Raw genomic sequence first — 22687 nt, 5'->3', positions numbered from 1 at the left:
ATTTACCATTTTTCATCCTAAGAAGGGATGTACAGGTGCGCATTGTTGGGTTTACAATATGGTACATGTCTCGTCCTACTGTGTTTCCGTTTACTCAAGACCTTTCTGGCATCTTATCAAAGAGGGCTTGACTTAACTGGATTAGTGTCCTGGATTCATAACCCCACAAGGATGAGAGACTGATTGGCAGTTGGCAGCTTTCTGATGGATTATATCCCCTCACAGAGAATATAGACACCTTGTTTCCCAAGGGTATGAATTACACATGGTGTTGTTGACCATAAAGCTAGAAGTACAATTCAGACCCTTTTTAAAAAAAAAAAAAAAAAAGAAGTTATTTTTGGACTTTTTTGCCTTTTATTAGTTAGGACAGCTGAGGGAGACAGGAAGTGTTGGGAGGAGAGAGTGGGGGACGTCATGCAGCAGAGCGCTGAGGTTGGATTCGAACCCAATGCCGCTGTAGGTCAACAAATGTGTCCAACAAGATATTCTCTTTTACAGGTTCTCCTACAGATCCTGATCCTCGCTCTCAAGTATGCGCAGTGAGGTCAACCAGCCGAAATGCCTCCATAAACTCATTAATATCGATGCTCCCATCTTTGTTGAAGTCGATGCTCTTGGCCAGGTCTGCGATGGACTCGTCACTGATCTCTGTCTTAAGATGGGAACTTAAGAGTTTCCAGGTTTGCCGAAACTCCTCGAAAGAGATCAAGCCTTAAAAGAAACACAGAGGAAGAGGATGAAGCTGTACACTTATCAAATTTGCAGCAAATAAGACTGTAGTGGGTCGGAGTGATGGACCATAATGCCTGCCTTCAACAAACGGAGGAAGTGATAGACATGGACCAAGCTCCACAGGAGGCTGAGGCGCTTACTCACCCGAGTGATCCGTGTCTATGATCCGGAAAATGGTTTCCAGGTTGGAGTGGTTCTTGTACATAGTCTCCAGGATACTGTCGTCGGAGATCTTCTGATGGCAGAGACGATTTAGATCAAGATTTTGCAGCTCAGACCAAAAGAAAAAGACACACACTTAGAAACAAAAACACAACGTTCATCAGCTGTGCAAGTCTGACCTCTGACTTTGGCTCGGGAATAGAGAGCTCCCTTATCCACTGCTTGTAGTCCACCATGCCAAAGTGGGTGCTGCTGACAAGCTGAGGACGCAGTACCCTCCATGGCAGAGCCAGATTCAGTACTCTCTCCGTTGCATTAGCCCAATGACTCAGAGAGATTATCCCTGGGATACAGGCAGAAATAAGCAGTTCTGCTTTTGAACCACTGTCATTCTCATACACTACCACTAGTCGATGATAAATAAGGATTTTTTTTATTGCATACACCTGGGCGTAATATTCACAGCAGTTTGTTTTTTTTCTTTACCCGTGTTGTGAGGATCAAACTCCTGGAAGGCACTGATGAGAACTGACTTATGTACAAAGAGTTGTTTACGAAGAGCTTGCAGGGCCGATCTCTCTGTCCAACTGACACTAACAAAGAACAGGGAAAAATGTATTTTTGCTTCTTGTCATCACTGGGAGAATGAAATAGCCGTATAGCTATTCAAGTGTTTGAATTATATTCACTGGGATAAACATTTGATTGAATTCCATAGAGTTTTATGTTACCCATCGAGTTGTGCTGCTGTGTGTTTTTAAATACCTTTGTCTCAGGGTGAGCTCTCTGCTGGTCCTACTGGCCTGATACTGGGAGAAGTGGGGGACCAGATCCGAGCCCATTCTGATGTAGGCTCCTCGGTTGCTCCCCACTTCATAGTAATTAGAGGCTGAAAATATCGTCAGCACCTGGACTCGACAAAGGACAGATAACACAAAGACCGACTTACTGTAGTCCTTTAAACTGTTTTTCTTTTTCAAATATATACCCTTCCTATTTTTCCTACAAGTGCCCGAAATAAGTTCCCAACAATTCACAGTAAAAAAAAACACCACCCTCGAAGTGAAGCCAAAATATTTAGAGTTCCTCCAACTCACTGGTTGCAGTATATGTTATAAACCCCAACTCCTCCATGGTAAAGACTATGCGACTTTCAGAGCAGATTTCCAGACTACAACAGATGCTCTCTTTGGATTCACCTCCCTCATCCTTCAACTCCCCCTGTCCCCTCTTGTCTCCTCACTTCCCCTAACTTTGTGCTTACCCTGCGGTTGTGGCAGAACTCATAGCCCTCCTGTTTGCACTCATGTGAACGGATGAGAAGGTGGAGGTTGTGTCTTCCCAGCACTTTCTCGGTGACATCTGGTCCCCAATAGCAACCTCCGCCTCGCACCTCATTGGGAATGCATCCACTTTGGGGCATTGGGTCACTCCACAACATGTCCACTATCTGGCCAAAGTGATCATAGAAATAAATCAGTGCCGCTGTCTATTAGCAGATTTTAGTCAATAGTTAAAGCTCCTGTGAGGAACCTTTTGGTTGTGTCACTTTCCATTAACAGTCAAATGTATCACTAAGAATATTTGCTGTGGAAAATGGCTGTTTCTGCAGCAGTCTTTGTTTTACACCTCCAAAAATACATTATTGCATTCAAAAATAATCAGTCTTGTCAATTACTGTCTCATTTTCCTTTGTAGGGCCATATGAAGTAATGGCTATTAACTTCAGACTGTTTCAAAACAAGTCAAAAACTCCTCACAGGAGCTTTAAAGTTGAACGTCTCCAAAAACAACAGCTGAGATCCACTGCCCTTCTCGTCACTTACCTGTTTCCACTCCTGCTCATCTGCTGTTTCACAAGACTCTGGATCTGATTCCGAGTCGTTCTTCTTCGGTTCTCCGTAGGACTGATCAAACCCAGCCAATCTGCGCCTCTTTTTCAGCTCCTCTTCCAGCGAACAGTTGAGACGACGACTGCTTGTAGGCGAACAGTTGAGTGAGCGCCGTGGCATGTTGTGAATTAAAGCCGAGGTTGAACCATGGTAAGTCAGAGAACACACTCGACGCCGGCCTTCCACTGGTCCGCCGACCTCCCCCACGTTCATTGCCTGAGTCTTTGTGCCGTAGACTCCATGTTGGGTCTGCTTAGGAGGTCTTAGAGCTGAGACATACTGCACACATTTTAAAATGTAAAAAAAAAATGTTATCATGACAATATTTTCTGGATATAATGGTTGTAAAATACCCTTAATACGGTGCTAAAGGCCTCTTTTACTTTGTGTCTGTCCACTCTGGATATCATGTTAAGATCCGTCATGTCAGAGATCCCTCCATGGACAATCAGCACCTTGTGATCAATCACTGTGGCCAGAGGCAGCCCGCTGAAAATCTTCTGCAGAAGCTTTAAGATCTTCTTGCCATGCACCTGCAGACAAGACAAGCTCATGGTGACTTAAATCATCAATCATTTTAATCTTAGTATCATCTACTTTTGGACATTGATGCTAAAACTAGTACATCTCAAAAAACATTTGTTTTGATTGACTTGAAATTTAGTGCAGACCTGCATGTTGCACAGAGGATGTATCCTACTGACTTTGGGGATTGTGTGACTTTTTCTCTAGCACCAACTTCAGGTTTTAACTTTCAATTTTAATGGAATAACTGCCTAATAACACACATCCATGTTCCCCTATGGATGAACTGTAATAACTAAAATCTCATTTTGATTTCAATTTGTCCAGTATTCTGTTACTTAACCAAATACCTCCAAAACTAGCAACTAGCCAGCTATCTGGCTATCTACCTCAGCATTTCCTAGACTTTGTGTACTGTTCTAATAAGCAAATAGCAGATAGCCAAACTGAAGGAGCAGGGCGGGAACAGAGAAAGGGTAGACAAAACAAAGCAGAGCGCTTTTTACACCATTGTGGCCACCATTGGGAGTGCTGTTTGTTTGGAATCTGACTTATAGTGTGTACCCGGTTAGCATTCTCATCTTAACAATAAGCATCATGAAATTAGCATAATGCTACGTAGAATGATTCACAGAGCAGCTAGCATGGGCTGTCGAATCTTTTCCTTAACTCAACAAATCAAATGAAAAGACCAAAAACAACATTGTCTTTGTCCTATTAATATTTGACCTCTTGCCTGTCCTCTCTGTGGATCCCAGATATTTGCCCTTTTTTTCGGAAGGAGATGTTAATCCCCAGCACTTTGCAAAATTAAATTAAACTATTGCAGGTTTCTGAGAAAAGCTTGGCACAGTTCTTTTTAGCTATGGGAGTCAAATTCGTAATTCTTGGATGCAGAACAATGCACAGAGTAACAGAATGGTATCCTGTGAGTATTGCCACTATAGCTACACAGTGTATGTTAGCCTGACATTAAACACAACAGCTGGGCTCACCATAATGAGAAAATGTGTCACTCAATGAAACAGGGTGACTGGTTTGTGGAGGTCTTTGGCAAGAACAATCGAGATATACGTATGAGCAGTCATTGGCACCACAGATAACACTTTTATTAGGATCGATTTATTGTTGGTCTCGATGGTTTACAATTGATGATGACTATAGTAATATCAGTATTGAATATGTCTAAAATAATTAACATGTGCAGATAGATAGGATGATTTTATATCCATGTATATGGAAACATCGTAACCTCCAAGCTGGGAGTCAGATATCGTGTATCTAAGCGCTGCTGGCACATGCAGTTTGTAGAACTAAGAGTGTGTAACTTTTTCAAGCCTCAAGTGTTGGCCTTAGTAACCCACATTTGGCAAATTGTAATAGTTACAAGCTCATGGTCATTTTTACACAGGCAGGTTTGAGTGACAAATTCATGCAGTTTGCAACCAACTTCACTCTTTCTTTACAATTCTGATGCATCAAAGAGAACTCTTGCACTTTTATATGTAGTTACTAACCTTACAGATTAAGATTTGGGTTACAGAAAAAAGTAAAAGCTCTTAAATTATGTTATATACGTATCTCTAGGTCGGGGTGACAAGTTTACCAAAAGTTTGGAGTGAGACTTGTGTCCATTTGAAGCCAGATTTAGATTAATATCTCCTTTTAAATGAACGTTAGGTTGAGACTGTTGTGATGTCATTTAGTCTTAACCATCAAAAGTTGCTGATTTTCTCTCTACATGCCCGCTACTCTCCCTGCCCTTCTGGCCTCCTCGTGCTCATCCCCCTCTTTTTCTTTACTCTGAATATACCAGAGAACATGAAACAAGAAGCATTATCAGTAAATTAGTGACTAGAAAGAATGTTCATCATAGTCTACATTAAGATTAAACCGGTGTCTTTAATCGAGCAGCCCCTCTCCCACTCCCTACTCGTTGCCTCGTCGTGTTGGTTAGTTCAGGTGTAGTGATCCAGTGGAAAATGTAAGAATACAACACAAACTCGGAAAATGCTTACTTTAGTTTGTGCTTTCACCTTTGATGTTTTGAATGCATAACTTCTAATGAAGTAATTTTTTAACTGTGGCATTGCAAATACCTACCCTGTATTTTCCCAAAACTTCCTTAGTGAAACCATATCTGTAGAGAACACATTTAAAGCCACATTAGTATACACACCTGCTGTAGGTAGAATAAAAAACAATCATTAACTGAATTGCAGAAAGCTATCTGTGCTTGCCTGAGGTTAACAATGTGGTCCTCGTGGTTCCCTCTGTTAATATGGACATCGTTGGGATAGACCATCAGGAACCCAAACAGAATGAGCAGGATTTCCAAGGAGCTCTTACCGCGATCAACAAAGTCTCCATTAAAGACGTACGGTTTCTCAGAGGACGGCAAACCATTCTGCACAGGTTGGATAAAGGTTTATTTTATATTAAAAGAAACATTCTTCATTACAATATGATTGATTGCATGTTGGGAATACCTTGTAGAATATCAACAGCAGATCTTCAAGGTGTCCATGTAAATCTCCTGGGAAGGGATGAATAAGGTCATGATACCGTGAGTGCACACGTCATGTGTTGAGGTAATTAAAAAAAGAATGTGTCAGAGATTATTAGAGCAGAATGTGCCCAGGAAAGGCTTGCTGTTCTGTACCGCATATGGTAATGTCCTTGTTGTGGCAAATCGAGACACAATTGATATTTGGAAGAATTCTTAGAAGTCTGCAAGTCTCTCCAAGAAGCTGCAGAACATATCGAGCATGGAGCTGCTACTAGGGAGGAAAAAAGGCAACAAATAGGTTGCTGAAGGAAAAAGGCAACCATTAGTTACTTGTGTCATCTTGTCTGCTTTGAGTATCAGCTATGACTGTGGTCCAAGTGTCTTTGTAGTTACTTGTTTGTGCTTGAAGGCCTCCACTAGCTTTGACACCCCGCTGAAGGTCATGGGGAAGGTCAGGTGAGGGCCAGGGTAGCTGTCAGGTACCTGGATGCTCTTGTAGCAAAAATAGCTCTCCCATTCTGTGTCACGACAGCATTCATTTGTACGAAAGATGTGGGATATTAGGTTCCCTACATTAGAGGGGAGAGTGAGAGAGAGAAAAGGAGGGGATCAGGGGAGTATAGATAAAAAAACTAAAAAAAACTATGGGGGTCTGTGGGAGCTCAGTTTAGCTCTGTATGTAATCTAAAAAAAACATCATGTGTTGGAATAAGACAGGAGTAGAGAGTCAGTCTTACGTTCACTGCTGGCTGGAGTAAAGTGGTCCATCAAGTAGCCAAAGAAATTGTAAAGCTGCAGGAGGTTAAAAAAAATCGCAGTGTCAAAGAAAAACTAACATTCTCACAATGACACTGTGGACATGTTGATGTTTATCAGGTATGTTGTTAACTTGGTGTATCATCTAATTCTACAATGGAATATCAGGGAAGTTGGAATCCATTCCCAGTGGCATATATCGTTGTCTCATCATGATAGACGATAATTTCTGGTGAGATCTGAGCATGGTTTCAAGACTGTGAAATTATAAATCCTGTCATTGAATTTCTTGCTGGCTTTTGTAGGTCCTTTAGAGGCCTTGTGCTTCACACAATAGCTTCCATACGTCCATTTAACTAGTTCATGCTATTAAACCTTTAAAAACACTTATCATCTTTAAAAAATATACATACACTTTGACTCAATGAAAGGTCTTGATGCAAAGTTTAAGGGCCAGCAACATAATGACAGATGATGCTCTGGGAACCATGATTTTGTTTAAGTTCATGGTGATCCATTTTGAAATGAATTAGAATATTTCATATATTAAAAACATATCAATTTCATGGGGGTTGCTAGAGGAGATGTCAGGAAACACATCACTTTGTACACATCATAGTTTTTAAAACTGATCCTTTGGAAACCATGAATATCTGAACCAGATTTGGTGGGATTCGCTTTTCAAGGTATTTCCCTCAAAATCACAAGTGTAAACCTAATAATAGGAAAAGAGTGGATCACAATCATTTAGATTCATCCTGTGAGCACAACACATTCTGCTGAGACTGGCATACCAACATACAGTATCTAATATTGTCTGTCGATTCAAAGTGATGTTCCAACTGACAGATTAACTTGTCAATCCAATGTTATTGGTCACAAAACATTGAGATGGACTGTTAATCATTCCAGTGAACTTTCCCCTGAAGTGTACAAAACTATGTGACTCACCTTGATCTGGTCTTGCTCTCCTGCATATTCAATAGACTGGAAGATATTCCAAGTGCACCTGCGTCTCATTTCAAGCCGGGCCACATACTGACGGTACCAGCGCTGGATGAGCAGAGCTGCTCTGATAGCTGAAGATCACAAGTGAAAGCGGAGGCAGTTGATCAGAACCATCCTGAAGTAATCTTTGAATTACAAATACATTGGCTTGCTTTGGTTTATCTACACAGAAAGTCTCACCTGTGGCAGCTGCACAGCGTGAATGAAATATTAAGTGGAGATTGTAAAAGTTATGAAACAGTTTCAAAGTTATGAAACAGCGTGATTGAGACTTTTTTTTACTCATAATTTGAAGCACAAGAGTAAAGATGGAATTAAACACATATTTACCTGGAACTGAGATGGTCACTAAAAATGAAAAATAGCAATGCCACTGTTTGTTAATTATTGCAATAAAAGAGGAAATTTCTCTGAAACTTGAAAGCTTTACTAATCAGAAGAATTATTTTAGTAACGCCAATACCTCTGTCACATTTCTTCATCTGATTTTCAGATTTTCCCATGCCACATCCCATGATCCTTTGCTGGTTTCTCTGTTGACAAGGAAGATACTTTTGCACCCAGTTTGTCTATTTCATATTTTTATTTTAGAACACATCTTAAAACGTACATCTTCGTTAGATAAATGCTGTATATTCACATCTCAATACAGTCTAAAGCAGTGGTTCTCAACTGGTCTAGCCCGAGGACCCACCACCATCCCCTCCTTCGGATATTTTTCAGCACTTCGGATTTATGAAAAATATTATACAGTTTTGACCTCACACGGTACAAAACATGTGACAGAAAAAAGAAACCAAAGAAACTATAAAACATTTCAAAAAGCACTTCACAGACTTTTCACACCGTTTTTTCCAGCCACACATTTGTGACCTCCTGATAATGGCTTGGTGATCCACAGATCTACATCATAACCAGTCTTATTAATTGGAAGAATAAATATTGTTATAACAGCTTACTAATATATATATTATAAAACTTGATGTGTGATGGGCTGGCCCTTTAAAAACTGATTTAGTTCAATCTATTATAAAAGAAAACAGCCCGAAACCCAAATCAAATCAAATCAGTGCTTTGCCTTACCTGGTCTCTTTATCTTCCTCTCATTTCTTCACCTTACTACTTCAGAAGCTTGGAGGAAGCAGCCATGTTTTGACAGACTTGCCAGCCACACTGTTACAACTCGTAAAACTGATGATCTGTTACACCATTAGACTCCCCATGCACAGCAGCACAGATCCAAGTGGTTTTAATTTTGTAATTGGATGAGAGTCCAGCTACACAACACTCAGCCATCACACAACACTCAGTGGATAAAGCCTTGAGAATAACAGAGCTGCGTGTCTTGGACAGGACTCGTGATCACATAAACAAAACAACATGGAAGTGGATTAGGATTGAATCTAACTATGGTTGGCATCTATGCTGATTAAACGGATGAGGGCTCTGAGAGAGGGCCGCAGTACTTTACCTTCAGCTCACGACTTGTCATAGCTGTTACCCAGGGTAAATACATTTTTCACAATTTATTTCCTAACTTTAACAAATAGGCCTATATGTGCACTAATTAGCATTGCTATCTACTTAATATATACCTTTACTAATGAGGAGACTTTTCAATTTAATGAAAGAAGTCAGGCTGAATTTTTTTCATGAAAATTTTCGACATTTTTGAAGTCAACATTTTTTCATGAAAATGTTCCAAAAAATTTCAAGTCAATTTTTTTAAGTCAAAATTTTTAAATTTTTTTCATGAAAATTTTCAAAATGTTTCAAGTCAACATCATGAAAATAAAAAAATACTTGAAAATAAAAAAATATCGACATTTTGTCGAATGTTTTTCATGAAAATTTTGAAAGATTTTCAAAAAAACATTCATGAGACTTTCAAAAAAATGTCATGAATTTCAAATAAAATTTAATGAAATTTTTCAAAAAAAGTTGACATTTTTTCCATGAAAATTTTCGACATTTCTGAAGTTAACATTTTTTCATTAAAATTGTCTACATTTTTGAAGCCAAACTTTTTTCATGAAAATGTTAGACATTTTTAAAGTCGACATTTTTTCATCAAAATTTTCATTCATTTAAATCAAACATTTTTCATGAAAAATTAAACATATGTTGAAGTCAACATTTTTTTATTAAAATTTTCTACATTTTTGAAGCCAAAATGTACATCAAAGATTTTGTTTTCCCCTTCATCTGCTTTATGATTGTCCACATGGTGTCTCCTGAAGACCCCGAATAGGGGCTTCGCCTTCCTCCATTTTCAAGTACGAATGAAACATTTTGCCAAGAGCATCAGGTTGCTCATCACTAAGTCACATCCACTGTCCTCGAGTCCCTGATCATCCGTTAGATTGGTTATTGACCAGCTATTTCTATCCTTCCAGTGCTGTAAGATCAAAGATTTTCCATCACATTGCACATAGATGTTATTCCAAATAGGACTTGGAGTGTGTAGTAAAGTTGTGGGTATACCAGGGTCTCCAGTACAACAGTACCTGCTTGTGGTACTACAGTGAGGTCTAATACTAGTTACGCATTTCAAGCAGGCATATAGAATAGAATAGAATAGAATAGAATGTCTTTATTGTCATTATACAATTGTATAACGGAATTATTTGGCTTCACCTTAAAGTGCACACACATACAAGCATCCACAGCTAAAAACAACAAAAGAAGAAAATTTTAAAAAAGGAACTCTCATTCAGGTAAGATGGGCTTGTATGGTAGGAGTCATTTACAGGTGGTAGCATAACAGAATATAAATAGATATTGCAGAAATATAAAATAAATATTGCACAGTATGAAATGTAAAATATTGCAGAAATATAAAATATAAATATATCACAGCATGAAATGTAAAATTATTAAAGAAATATAAAATAAGATAAATATTGCACAGTATGAAGTGTAAGATATTGCAGAAATATAAAATAAGATAAATATTGCACAGTATGAAATATAAGATATTGCAGAAATATAAAATAAATATTGCACAGTATGAAATGTAAGATATTGCAGAAATATAAAATAAATATTGCACAGTATGTGTGGTGAGGGTGGGACGGTCAACGCATGTCCAGGCTCAGTGTGGTTATGGCTCTGGGGAAGAAGCTGTCCTTGAGTCTGTTTGTCTGTGCTCTGACAGACCTGTAGCGTCTGCCAGAGGGCAACATGTCGAACAGATGAAAGCCGGGGTGTGAGCTATCCTTTACAATGTTTTTTGCTCTGTATAAATGTCCTTAAGTGAGGGGAGTGTGCAGCCGATGATCTTTTGTGCTGTGTTTATTACTCTCTGAAGCCCCTTTCTGTCTGCTTCAGTGCAGCTGGCGTACCACACTGTGATGCAGTACAGCAGCAGGCTCTCGATGGAAGAGCGGTAGAAGTTCACCAGCAGCTTCTCATTCAGGTTGTTCATCCTGAGCACTCTCAGGAAGTGCAGGCGCTGCTGTGCCTTCTTGGTGATCTCAGAGATGTTGGGAGTCCAGGAGAGGTCAGCAGAGATGAGGGTGCCCAGGAACTTTGCAAGAAGGTTTGGACAACACCACCTGATGAATAGACAAACTTTTAATCACGGATTCGACTAATTTAATGTTCATTTTAACACTGAATGAACAAATACTGTCATGTCCCCTTGCAGACACATATTCAGCTGAGATTTACATATTTAAGGTTTCACTGCCTTTTTTATCTCACATGGAGGTATTTCTCTGAGGCTTCGATAGGAATGTTATCGGCCTCTGTGAGGCTCTAGCTCATGAGATTATTGCTTCTTCCTGGCAAACTGAACTGCAGACGATATTTTTAGATTAATGCTACAATGATCAGTGAGTGGAGCGAGGGATAGCTCACAGTTAGATACTTCATTGAGTATTGTATTGTATCTGATACAAACCAGTAATCTCGATTTAATTGAAGCATTTGATTTGAACCAAAAGAACTGTTTATGATTTGTGTCTCTCCAGGGCTCCAGGATGGTGTTAAGGTGTAGGGTTTCTGCATTTGGTGGGGGGGGGGGGGGGGGGGGGTCTGTCCACTCATTCATCAAGAACCATGCTCCAGTCACCACTTATAATATTTTTTTCAGTAACATATTTGACTTGTAAAATGTTATCTTTAATATCTATAAGAAGGTTTTTTTTTGTTTTAAATTGTGTTGCAATAGCCATAAACATGTCCAAGAATTAGAGAGGATAGTTCTAGATGTTACACACACAGAATCCATCGGAATCCAATCACGACTTGTTTTAGTTGTCATTACCTTCCCTGGAAATGTAAATGGATAATGGGTTTGAGCATGTATAGCGCTTTTCTAGTCTTCTGACTACTCAAAGCCCTTTTATATGTCACACCTACCCATTCGCACACTGATGGCAGAGGCTGCTATGTGAAGTGACCATCAGAAGTAACTAATCTCATTCATACACATTCATACGCCGCCGCAGAAGTAGCAGGAGGAATTCGGGAGTTAAGTGTCTTGCCCGAGGACACGTTGGACGTGTTGCCGCAGGAGCTGGGGATCGAACTACCAACCTTCCAGTTGAGGGACAACCGACTCTACAAACTGACCCACAGCCCGGAAGTCCCATGCAACACTGAGCAGCTTTAATGGGAATGAACGGGGCTCCACCGCAAATGCTTTATCCATTGTATAACACATTCATGGTCTTTACGCAGAATCCCTGTTAGTATGATAGGCTAGGCTAGCAAAGCAACACCTGCAACCCTGAGATTGACTGACACATGTGAAGACCAGTATTGAACTTTGACTCGTGGTGCATTAGTGATTTTTTTCTATTGTTTAAAACAGCAACAACCTTGTCAACGACAGTGATTGACATGTATACAGACATATTGGTGTTGCTAGCATGGTGTTTTGTTTTGGCTGGTTAAAACTGCAGCAGGGACTGTTAAAACGGGACATTTGAGTGTTTTTTAATAACTTGTGGGGACTCGGGATAGGATGGTCCCGGTCAAATCGGGACATACGGCACCCTACCACAGGTAAAGTTCAGTGAATGTACTCCACCCTGCTACATTAAATCCTGCTACATTTATAATCAAGCCATATTAAATTAAACCTTGATGAAGGGCCTTTCAAAAAACACTGTAACACTACTCTTTATCTGTTCTCTTTTGTTGAAATACATTTCAGGAATTTCTTTGCCTGTTGAAAATCTGCATCTCGCACCCTCCAGAGTTCTTCCTCTTTGAATAAAGGCTCTTTGTGATCATGTCCAGGAGCAGCTGTTGTCGCTGTGACTCCCATTGATACTACCACGGGGGAAGTTGTGGGAGTCGTCTGATACTCAAGGACTCGGCTCATTCATGCATGGTTATAGGACGTCAGAAACTGCAGTATCCCATAGGAACATCGGGTATGTGTGTGTTTGTGGATGTGTTTTAAAAGGATATGGCTGACAATATAAAAAACTTTGTTTCGTGTAATTTTTCTCATGAAATGGCTGAAACACTTTTTCTTCCTGACCTCATTATGACTGTTGCACTCAGCCCAAATCCATGTTTTCTTTACCTGCAAATCTATACTTAAATTTAAAATATGAAGAATAATTTTTCACAATGAAGAAACTGGCTTTTAGCAACCCTTGCTGAATCAAAGTTTGAAACAAAACCTTCGTTTCCACCAAGCCCCCGGTCAGGTTCAGTTACGTTCTGTATCCATTCATGGAGTTTCCACCATCAAAAGTTGAGAATGGTACCAAAATAAGGGATCTGTACTGTCCTACTTTTTTGGTACTCTTCTGCTGGGGTGCCAAGGGTACCAATCTAACCCTAAAGGGTCCCATTGTTTACTGTGTAGGGTTAGGGTTAGGGTTAGTTTCACTTAATAGCGGGCTACACTGTGTTGGGCTGCTATGATGTCACACTATTACATAGCTGACGTGGTTTTCTCCATCTGGCTTACACTCCACTTACCAAATAAGGGTACGGTTGGAAACGCAAGCAGGTTCAAGGTTTACCGTACTGAACTGTACCAAACTGTACCGAACCGAACCGGACTGCTTGGTGGAAACGGGGCTAAAGAAAGAAGTGATGTGATGATCAAGGGATTTTTTTCCTGGAAAAAGGAAGTTGTATGGTGTCCATGGGATTAATATCCGCCCCAGCATATCTACTTCAAACTCTTTGTTATCACCTACAAAGCATTCCACAACCTGGACTCCCCCCTACCTGTCTGAGCTCCTCCACTGGCACACTTCCTTTTGACACAATCCTCCCCTGCAGTTCTATCCATCGGTCATGGTGGGGGGCAGGGCCTTCTCCGTTGCTGCTCCCACACTCACAGATTAAACTTTATTTGTACATTAATTTAATTCAAACCAACAATAAAGTTAAGAAAAAACAAACAAACATAAAATCTCAAATTTTGAAAGAAAAGGAGCAGAAAGAAGACTAATATCATAATATCTACCCCTCTTTCACAAAGCATTTATTTAAAAAAAAACACAATTCAAAATAATATAAATAGGCTGCAGGCAAACACAGCCACTGTCAGCCCCATCGTAGGTCCTCGTTAACAAACTAGAGTTATGGTTCGCTACACTCTGAAAGTGGTCCAACACTGAGAAGTCGAGACCTGCCAATAATTTAAGACGTGAGATTGAGATCTCCACTGTGCTGTTGAGACCTGTTGAACATCTTAGATAAAAAAAAATCACATATTTGTGCTGTGATGCCCGGTTAACTGAGTGCACAAGTTGCTTTAGGGTTTTTGGGGTCATGAAACTGAAATCAATAGTTACGCCCCTCTATTGATTCAATATCGTCATTTTTAATGCTTGTAACTCATACTTAAATAATACATGATTTCCCATACTGACAAAAAAAAAAACTCTCCTTGAAACAAAAGAGTATTACCAATTTCAAACACTTAGGCCTCAACTAAACGATACATTGTATTTTCACACTTAATTTCTTCAAAAACGAGCCAGAAATATAACTATCACTGTAAGATAATTATGGTGGCATTAAAAGTACAATATCGTCTCTCATCGTTTAGACATTTTTTGGTAAATGAAATATCCAAGAGAATCAAAGGTATCTAAAATGTTTTACTTTAGTACTTTAGTTTGTACTTGAATGAGCTTCTTTCCACCGTTGAGAGCGGATTGATTTCTGCACATCTGAAGAGTTCACTATTCTTACAAAATCATAAAACACAGTAGACAGATTTGTGTCATGAGGGGGGCGCGGTGGCCTAGTGGTTGTGCCGCGAGCCCCATGTACGGAGGCTGTAGTCGTAGTTGCAGAGTCAGTGAATTTGAATCCGACCTCTGCCCTTTGCTGCCTGTCATCCCCCATTCTCCATCCCAACATTTCATGTCTCTCTTCAGCTGTCCTATCCAATAAAGGTAAAACTTGCCACAATGTGTATCACGGTGCAGGGGTTGAGAGTCATTATATTTTGATATATTATAATGCTGAAAGCAGGTCAGTATACTGCAGTTTAAATAGAGTATATTTTATAGTTTAAAGAAAAAAATCACCATATGCACAAGATCAAAGATAAACAAAGTTTTACTATTTTTATTCAAACAGAACAGTGGATTCTGCATTTGCTTTTATCACAGGCATTTTTGCCTTTATTGGATAGGACAGCTGAGGAGAGACAGGGAACGTTGGGAGGAGAGAGTCGGGGATGACATGCAGCAAAGGGCCAAGGTCGGACTTGAACCCACAGCCACTGCGATGAGGACTACAGCCTCCGTAAATAGGGTATGCAACATTACATAGGCTGTCAGGCTCCCCGAACACAATCCTTTTAAAAACAAACATCATAGCACTCCTTCTTCCTGCAGTATTAATTATTTCTTACCACCGTGAATGTGCATCTTCACTTCACAATCATCACTTTTGTATCAGCATTGCCATGTCTTGTGTCAACTTGTACCAAGAATTCCTGTGGCACTGTTGATGAAATATGGGTTGATATCCACTGCAGCAGATAAAGATGTGTATTTTGGCCAGCATGAGAAAGTTTAGTTGTGACCGAGTTCAGTGAGTCCTCAGAGGAGAGGGAATCTGAGGACTCAAAGTCTCTATTCCGTGCGTGCCTCTGGACCTCGTTGGCGTACACAACAGTCAGTGTTGCCAAGCCTTTTGCTCTGGGCTTTGAGATATAAACATCACCTGCAGCACCAATCATAGCATGGTGTAACATTTCCCCTCCAGATCCTGTCCTTGAATGACCCCTGCATAGGAATAATATTAGTATTTAGTTTATCAGCTCAGATAGCTGCCCTTAATGTCGGGCCAAAAATACTGGATTTGTAATAATTCTGAGCCATGTGCAGAAGGAATACACAGCTTGTGTTTTATTTGTTTGTGCTCTGCTATTCGAAACATGTAAAACCTTATGTAACTGACTCGTGGTGTTTGTAGGGTGACCTGGAGTAATGACCTTTCATAAGCTCTTGGGGTTTTTTTGGGGTTCATTCCATATGCGTTTTTGATTCATTATATTCTTTTATAAGTTAAGGGCATCAAGGTTTTTTTTTTTAAATATATACTTTATTTTTTATTCTTTGTTTTACAAGAAACACAGAACAAGTGAAGACTTAGGGCAAGACAGTTCAACTAAGATCAAATACAAGAATGTAAAAGGTACAGTACATAATTCATGGTACATTCTAATGAAAAAAGATGTATTTATGTTTGTATAAATCCCATTTGGAATTCTCAATGTCTCATGGTGGGAGCCTCTGAAGCCAACATTTAGTAATTGATTTTTTTACTTGCCACCACAACAATCTTTAAAAGGTATATGTCCTTTTTTGCCAAGACCTTCAGGTATTTTTCCCAAGGTAGAGAGATGTGAAAGAGAAATCCAATGTGATATTCAGAGTCTCTGCGATTAATGGTCTCACATCTTTCCAGATGGGCTGAAGACGTGGACCAGTCCAAAAAACATGTGCACAGTCTGCCGAGACCACTCCCCACTCCCCCCCAGCATGAGGCTGGAGAACAACTTAAATTTGACTTCTGATTTGGGGTAATGAAAAATCATATCAGATTTTTCCAGCAGAATTCTCGCCAAAAAAAAGAAGTTGTTGAAGTGGATTGATTTTTCCAAATTTGAAGCCGTGCATCTTGTGATATTATTATATTGGCCTCTTTTTTACCAGCGCTGTCTAACATAACCTGTTTTATCTTTGTTCATTAAGGTAAAACCTTTATAATTTTCCAGCTATGCCTTTGGTACTATTTGAATCATAAACATCAATAAATATGTGTGTTATTTTTGTGGGTTCGGCTAAATCCGGGGTCTTTATTTCTTTCAGAAAAAAGTGACAGATCTTTAGATACCGGTAAAAATCCTCTTTACCCAACTCATAAGACTGACGCAAATCCTCAGAATTCTTTAGATGTCCACTTTGTATTATTATACACCCAATATAACAATTCTTTCATTAACTATGATAATGTAGTTTGGTCCTTTTGTTGAGGTTAAACCAAAGGGAAAATTCCGGAGTAAACATGAAGCCAATGCAGAAAAAAAAGTTCCTCGAGTGTTGAGGAATCCCCATTAGGTCCCATATTAAAGGTCACATATTGTGCAAATCTATCACTAATATGTGTCCTTATGTCTACAAATCCCCCAATTATGAGAAAAGTCCATCCTCTCCGCCTTTTGCCTGCTCCACTTTTCAGAAAGTGTGTGCTCAAACAGGCCGTTTGGAGATATTAGCTAGAAATTGAAAAACCAATAAAAACAGCATTAAATGGATTAAAGGCAGCATATTGAGAAAAGCAATAACATAAATAAAAACCGAAGGAGCAATGAAATGTTTGTTAGCATGGAGGACAACATTGTAACACCTTCAAATAAAAGGCTGTTCAGTACAACACCACCTCCAACTACGACTCCAGTGATGGACGTCACATTGAACTTGTTCATTGTTGTTAGCCTGAAGTGGTTTCACATACTGCTCATGTATGGCTCTTTTGTTTCACCAGTGTCGTATCTTATAACATCTTATTGTACGTCATAACGTGAAGACTATGCCTATATACTCTCTTTTTTTTTTCCTCCCTCCCATCTCTCATTCCGGTCTGTTTATCTGGACTTTAGGCTCCCTTTCTTTCACCGCCGGATCATCCTCCCCGTATTCTTTCACACACAGAACAGTGGACAAGACAACAATGTTAAGCATCTCAAGGCTAAACTGGAGTACAAAAAGATAAAAACCCAGGTTCCCAAGCTCTGACAAACAGTACCTTGTGCAGCATCACTGACTGGTCACTTGTATCTCCTCCTCCTCCAACCAGAGGCACGGCACTAACTGTACACTTTGTACACGGCGGCTCTAACGCTACATCAGTTGATCTACAGATTAACCATCCATCTCCAGCACCATGTACTGTGCATTTATTGTATTCACGGTGCTTTTGGGCTCTTCAGTGGCGATTGCATTTGTCTTACAGCTTTCCGGGGAAGAACCTGCAGCTTCTGCAAATTCTCATCCCAGGTCTGTATCAATCGTGTTTGTCCCTTAATATTTCTAACACCGCAAAGCTATTACTTTATGGTAAAAGTGACATGTCGTTTTATGCAGGTGACATTCAAAACTGCTCTCTTCATTGTTGTGCACTGATTCATGGACAACGTTTCTGTATGTTTCTGAGTTATATTTTGAGGCCTAGTTAAAGGAAAAAAAATTGATTCATTGTATGGTCACTTTGACTATTTGTTTTTTAGAAACGATGTGTGGTTCTGTTTAAGCATCGGCAATCAATCACCTACTTCAAGTCCATTTCTGTTAGGTGGTTCCACGGATCATTGAGAGGCAGTGGTGTCAAGTAGTCACGACGGGCCCCAGTGCAAGCTGTTTTGACGGGCTCTTGTGCACGTGCACGTGCACACACACAATTAGGCTAATCTGTGGGCTGGCGACTGTTTGTGAAACCAAAATAGTCTCATTTAGGGAGCTTTGCTACCCTCTCCTCCTGTTCCTTTCTCTCCTGTCGTTTTTTGTGTTTGAAAGGCATTTTGAATTGTTTGGAGATGTTCACTGTGCTCGCCTCAGATTTTTTTTTTGCCACAACTAGATACATCACATGATCACATATTACCCAGCAATCGTCACTGCATATTTGGAAATGACAAATATGCAGCGTTGCAGTTTGTTAGTTTGTTATAGATTGTGACTGTCTCTAGAAATCATTTTAATTAACATTCATGAGGTCAGATGGGGGGGGGGGGGGGGGCGCTTTCCTCATGGGCCCTCGTGCAGCTGCACTGTTTATGTTTATGCCATTGTTGAGAGGCTATGTTGTTGTTTCTTTGTTTGTTTTGCTTTGATTTTGTAATTTCTGCCAATTCATTTTCAATATTGTGACCTATTTCAACAACGTGTGCTATTTGATAATCAGGTGCCAGGGTGAGTCATTGCAGTCTATCAGGAAGGGTCTCCTCAGGGCCCTGAATCTGCAGACTGAGCCACGGCTGCCTAACGATGGGTTGGACCATGTCGGGCAGCACTGGAGGACCACCTTCAGCAATATTGCTCACAGTGCCAGAGATGCTGCAGGTAGTGGAGTCCACTACTCTAATAAACAATTCTGATTGGTCCTAACTGTCAAGCCTGAGCCTAAAAGTTAGTGGCTGCACCTTGGCTGAAAGTCTAACTCCCTCTCCTTGTTGTTTCCCCCCCCCCCCCCCCCCCCCCCCCCGAGTCCTTCCAGCTCCAGCTGTGTCTGGCAGCCCGGAGTCACCTGATGGTGGAAACACTACGAGCCTGAAGTGCTGTTCCATGGCCTCTGAGATCTTCATGAAAGGTATGCATCAATGTCTTGATACGTTGTCTGTAATAGGAGCATGCACATTGACATGCACTTAAATATGATGTAAGGTAAAAATGTTGAAAATCATGCATGTAATATCCATTCTTCTTTTATAGATCTGGGATGGGACAGCTGGGTGATCCTCCCTGTCAGCGTAACCATCGTCAGATGTGCACTCTGCAACCCTGACGGGAAAGTGCAGTGTCCATCATCTCACGCCGATGTCCAGGATGTAGACTCACAGGTATAAAAACCGAGTTACCTTACTTACTACTTACTACGTTTAACAGAAATATGCCCCTTAGTAAAAGGACATCCAGCTTAGTGCCTTTGGAAACTTGTGTGTGTTGATCTAATGAAATGTCTTCTGGAGAAATACATAGATATGTAAAACACCTCTTGAAAAATTATGGAGATGTAAAAAAGTTGCATTAGCAGAATTGACTATTTTTAGTAAAAGTATATGCTGCAGCAACACAAAACAAAAAGTCTTTCTTGACTAGATTATGATTACCTGAGCAACAGTGCAAAGCCATCATTTGACCTTTAGACACTGCTGAGTATCAACAAATAATAAGTATTGAAAAATGATTTTATTTATATACTCATGAATGTTTTTTTTTCCTTTATCTGAAAAGTACTTAGTATTTATTAAACCTTTATTTAAACCAGGAGAGAAAAAAAATCTCTTTTTCAAGAGTGCCCTGGCCAAGACAGGCAGCAGCACGAAACCTTAAGCTGACAGGTTTATTTTGTAGTGTGGAATATTAGAAGTCGGCCAGTAAAGCTGCATGTAAAGTATAATTACTGCAGTAATGGAATCTGTTCCCGATTACTTTCAACCACTGTGCCTGAGTTCTTTGTGTCTTCAGCACGTAACATAGTTTACTTGGTGTGTACTGGAGGTGAAACAGCTGCCAGTAGATAAGTCTTTTTTTTTCTCCTTGTGCCAACAAAAACCTTTACCCAACACAAGCCAAGGCACTCCCTAAAGCTATTCAACTGTGGACCCAGATGTGTTTTATGGAAACAGCAGACGGTGTTACTCTGGCAAAAAAAAAAAAGAGTTATCTTTAATTAAGACAACTTTAAAGACAATAAAGCTGTATTAGAAGTAACTGAAAGTAAATAGAGTCCTTCATCTTTAAATCAAAAGGTTGTGTTTGTTTCTTTTTTTGGTCAGTTTTGGTTCTGGTTAGAATACAATTTGTATTTTCTTACCTTTCTTTATTTGCATGTTGAACCATTACTTCAACATTACGTTAACAGTTTGTCCTCTTGAAAATGTTACTTCAACAAACCTTTCTCGAAATCATATAATACTTTGAAAAAGGCTTTGAAATGAAAAAACAAAAATAGTTATTATTTTAGTTACTTATTGTTTTGTTTTTTTAGTCAAATCTTGTGCAAAACTTGTAATGTGCAATGCATGATGTTAGTGTTTTTCATTGGTATGTGCTTCTTTCTTTATGCTTCATGTGGGTTATTGTGTATCCTTGTTTTTTTAAATAATTGATTCTAATGCAGCTACAAGGCAGCTACGTTTTTTGCAGAAGGAATCAAAGACAAATTTCCCCAGAGGGCCATAGAGGTGTATCGTATTGTATCATGTCGTGTCATATCGTATTGTAAATACAGCAAAAAGTAGTATGCCTGACTTCTTCTCTCTTTGTCCTTCTGCAGATCCAGGTGCCATGCTGTCAGCCGACCTCACAGCAAAAGGTGTTGGTTGTTTATGTGGATGGATCTGGAACTATCGCCCTCTCCTCCATGCAGATAACCAGCAGCTGCAGCTGTGGACATGTCAACCTCCTGCAGCCCAGCGGAGAGTAAACTTTGATTTATAGTCCCGAGTATGCGTCATCTAGGACAAACAAACAAAGCAATGTGCAGGATTACTGTTTCTTACCAACAAACTTGCAGATTTTGTAGACTAGTTCTCTTCATTCTAGGTGTTATCTCACATCCTCAAAGCTTGTATACAACACTGAGTGTGGGAACCAAACCATATTTGATATTTGATAGAATGATACAAGTGCCAGCACAGGGAGCATTAGAAAACCAATCAGTTTTTATGTTAGGGTTAAACTTTTGACATGTGTAAGCCTAATTACACATCAAATAACCTAAATTTATAAATTGATACTCTATATTTCTGCGCCCTTGTATTTTATGACAACAAGTTATTCTAAATTAAGCTTGGATAGATTTTGCCTGGGCAATAAAAAAATCTATTTCTGGCATTAAGTTTAAGTTTAAGTTATTTGCACAAGGAGCTGGATGTAAAGTGAAGCTGACACTAGTGTGTTAAATGCAGTCTGTTTATCTTTAAATAAATCTCATGAGCACAGAGAGCTATTTAAAGCGACTAAATGCAACAGAGTGTTCCTTTCAGAAATGTCAGACTGTCGAGAGCCAAATCCTCTCAAAAGGGGGTTACCGAACGACTGCTTACTCTCAAGGATTAAAAAATGTCAAACTTTGTTCCAATAAAAAAGATCTATTTCATAATTTGCAGGCAAAGTACTTGGAGATTATTGTTTTCAACAGATAATCTCCTTGACCCCAAAACAAGTATGAACAACATCTGCTCCGTGCTTTCACACCACGCTTCCACTGGCCACGCTCCAATTTTATGTTTTAAATGGCAAAAAGATTAAAGGAATAAATACCTCCCTGTACACCAAATTTGCCAAAATTAAACTTCAATAATCAATTCAATTGTTGTTTGTTAAATGAGCCAAATTAATTAGACTTTTAAACTGATCATATTTACAACGAGGTTTAAGACATACAAGAAATTGTGTATTTATTCCTCTTGACGTACTTTTGTTTTTCATTTTAGTGCTTTGCTGTGATTTGTAACCTTGGCCAGTTAAATGTTTTTTATTAAATGTTTTAGAAAGACCAGAGCTTGGCAGATTCTTTTCAATTATGTACAATTTTAAAAGAAAAGTGTTTTCTTTAGAAACCTCTTGCTAAACCTTTAACAGCAGGTGTCTCATTGACTATCTCTTATTATTGGTTGCAGTTCTCAATTGTGGTTTTGTCTTAAATATGTTTGACATATTTGTGTTGTTTCTTGTTAAATGCTTTAACTCAATTTACAAGGTTACCTCACACTTTATGTTTTTTAATCATTTTTCACAAGCGCACACTAACTTCTTATATATAACCTCATTTATATTTACATCAAATTCATTATGTGTATCTATATCTTTATCATTTGTACTTATTTACTGATTTTTGCTCTCAATTCATTGAATAAAAATGATTGAAACCAAAC

At 39.3% G+C, this 22687-nt stretch overlaps 2 protein-coding genes across 3 annotated transcripts; one reads left to right on the top strand and one right to left on the bottom strand.

Annotated features, from left to right (window-relative positions):
* Positions 1 to 32: 32 nt before the first annotated feature.
* On the bottom strand, positions 33 to 8874 carry LOC109996615 (serine/threonine-protein phosphatase with EF-hands 2-like). The gene is made up of 18 exons (XM_065965835.1): positions 8671 to 8874; positions 8051 to 8120; positions 7768 to 7776; positions 7531 to 7658; positions 6561 to 6615; positions 6217 to 6392; positions 5977 to 6091; positions 5804 to 5850; positions 5555 to 5721; positions 5418 to 5454; positions 3173 to 3322; positions 2724 to 3068; positions 2162 to 2347; positions 1663 to 1805; positions 1384 to 1490; positions 1077 to 1240; positions 880 to 967; positions 33 to 714 (listed from the first exon to the last, which is right to left on the bottom strand). Exons 2-18 carry the CDS (start codon positions 8100 to 8102, stop codon positions 530 to 532), a joined length of 2154 nt encoding a protein of 717 aa, XP_065821907.1. The 5' UTR covers positions 8103 to 8120; positions 8671 to 8874; the 3' UTR covers positions 33 to 529.
* Positions 8875 to 17818: 8944 nt separating this feature from the next.
* gsdf (gonadal somatic cell derived factor) lies at positions 17819 to 22679 on the top strand. 2 transcript variants are annotated; one of them, XM_020650829.3, is made up of 5 exons: positions 17819 to 18086; positions 18991 to 19148; positions 19294 to 19395; positions 19518 to 19645; positions 21085 to 22679. In XM_020650829.3, the coding sequence occupies exons 1-5, from the start codon at positions 17974 to 17976 to the stop codon at positions 21232 to 21234; spliced, it is 651 nt and encodes a 216-aa protein (XP_020506485.1). In that variant the 5' UTR covers positions 17819 to 17973; the 3' UTR covers positions 21235 to 22679. The 2 variants fall into 2 exon arrangements, with proteins under 2 accessions (XP_020506485.1, XP_020506486.1); XM_020650830.3 differs by having other exon boundaries at positions 17821 to 18086; positions 19303 to 19395.
* Positions 22680 to 22687: the final 8 nt, after the last annotated feature.

This window comes from Labrus bergylta, chromosome 17 (genome assembly GCF_963930695.1).
Source record: "Labrus bergylta chromosome 17, fLabBer1.1, whole genome shotgun sequence".
NCBI classification, from domain to species: Eukaryota; Metazoa; Chordata; class Actinopteri; order Labriformes; family Labridae; genus Labrus; species Labrus bergylta.
Note: the sequence above shows the minus strand (reverse complement) of the source record. Positions and strands in the feature narration are given on the sequence as shown.

Coding starts and splice junctions, on each gene's coding strand:
- gsdf (XM_020650829.3), top strand. CDS start 17,974: ATGTACTGTGCATTTATTGTATTCACGGTGCTTTTGGGCTCTTCAGTG. Junction 19,149..19,293: donor CAGTGCCAGAGATGCTGCAG/GTAGTGGAGTCC, acceptor CCCCCCCCCGAG/TCCTTCCAGCTCCAGCTGTG. Junction 19,646..21,084: donor TCCAGGATGTAGACTCACAG/GTATAAAAACCG, acceptor GTCCTTCTGCAG/ATCCAGGTGCCATGCTGTCA.
- LOC109996615 (XM_065965835.1), bottom strand. CDS start 8,102: ATGGGATGTGGCATGGGAAAATCTGAAAATCAGATGAAGAAATGTGAC. Junction 6,393..6,560: donor TACTCCAGCCAGCAGTGAAC/GTAAGACTGACT, acceptor CCTCTAATGTAG/GGAACCTAATATCCCACATC. Junction 6,092..6,216: donor AGGCCTTCAAGCACAAACAA/GTAACTACAAAG, acceptor CCTCCCTAGTAG/CAGCTCCATGCTCGATATGT.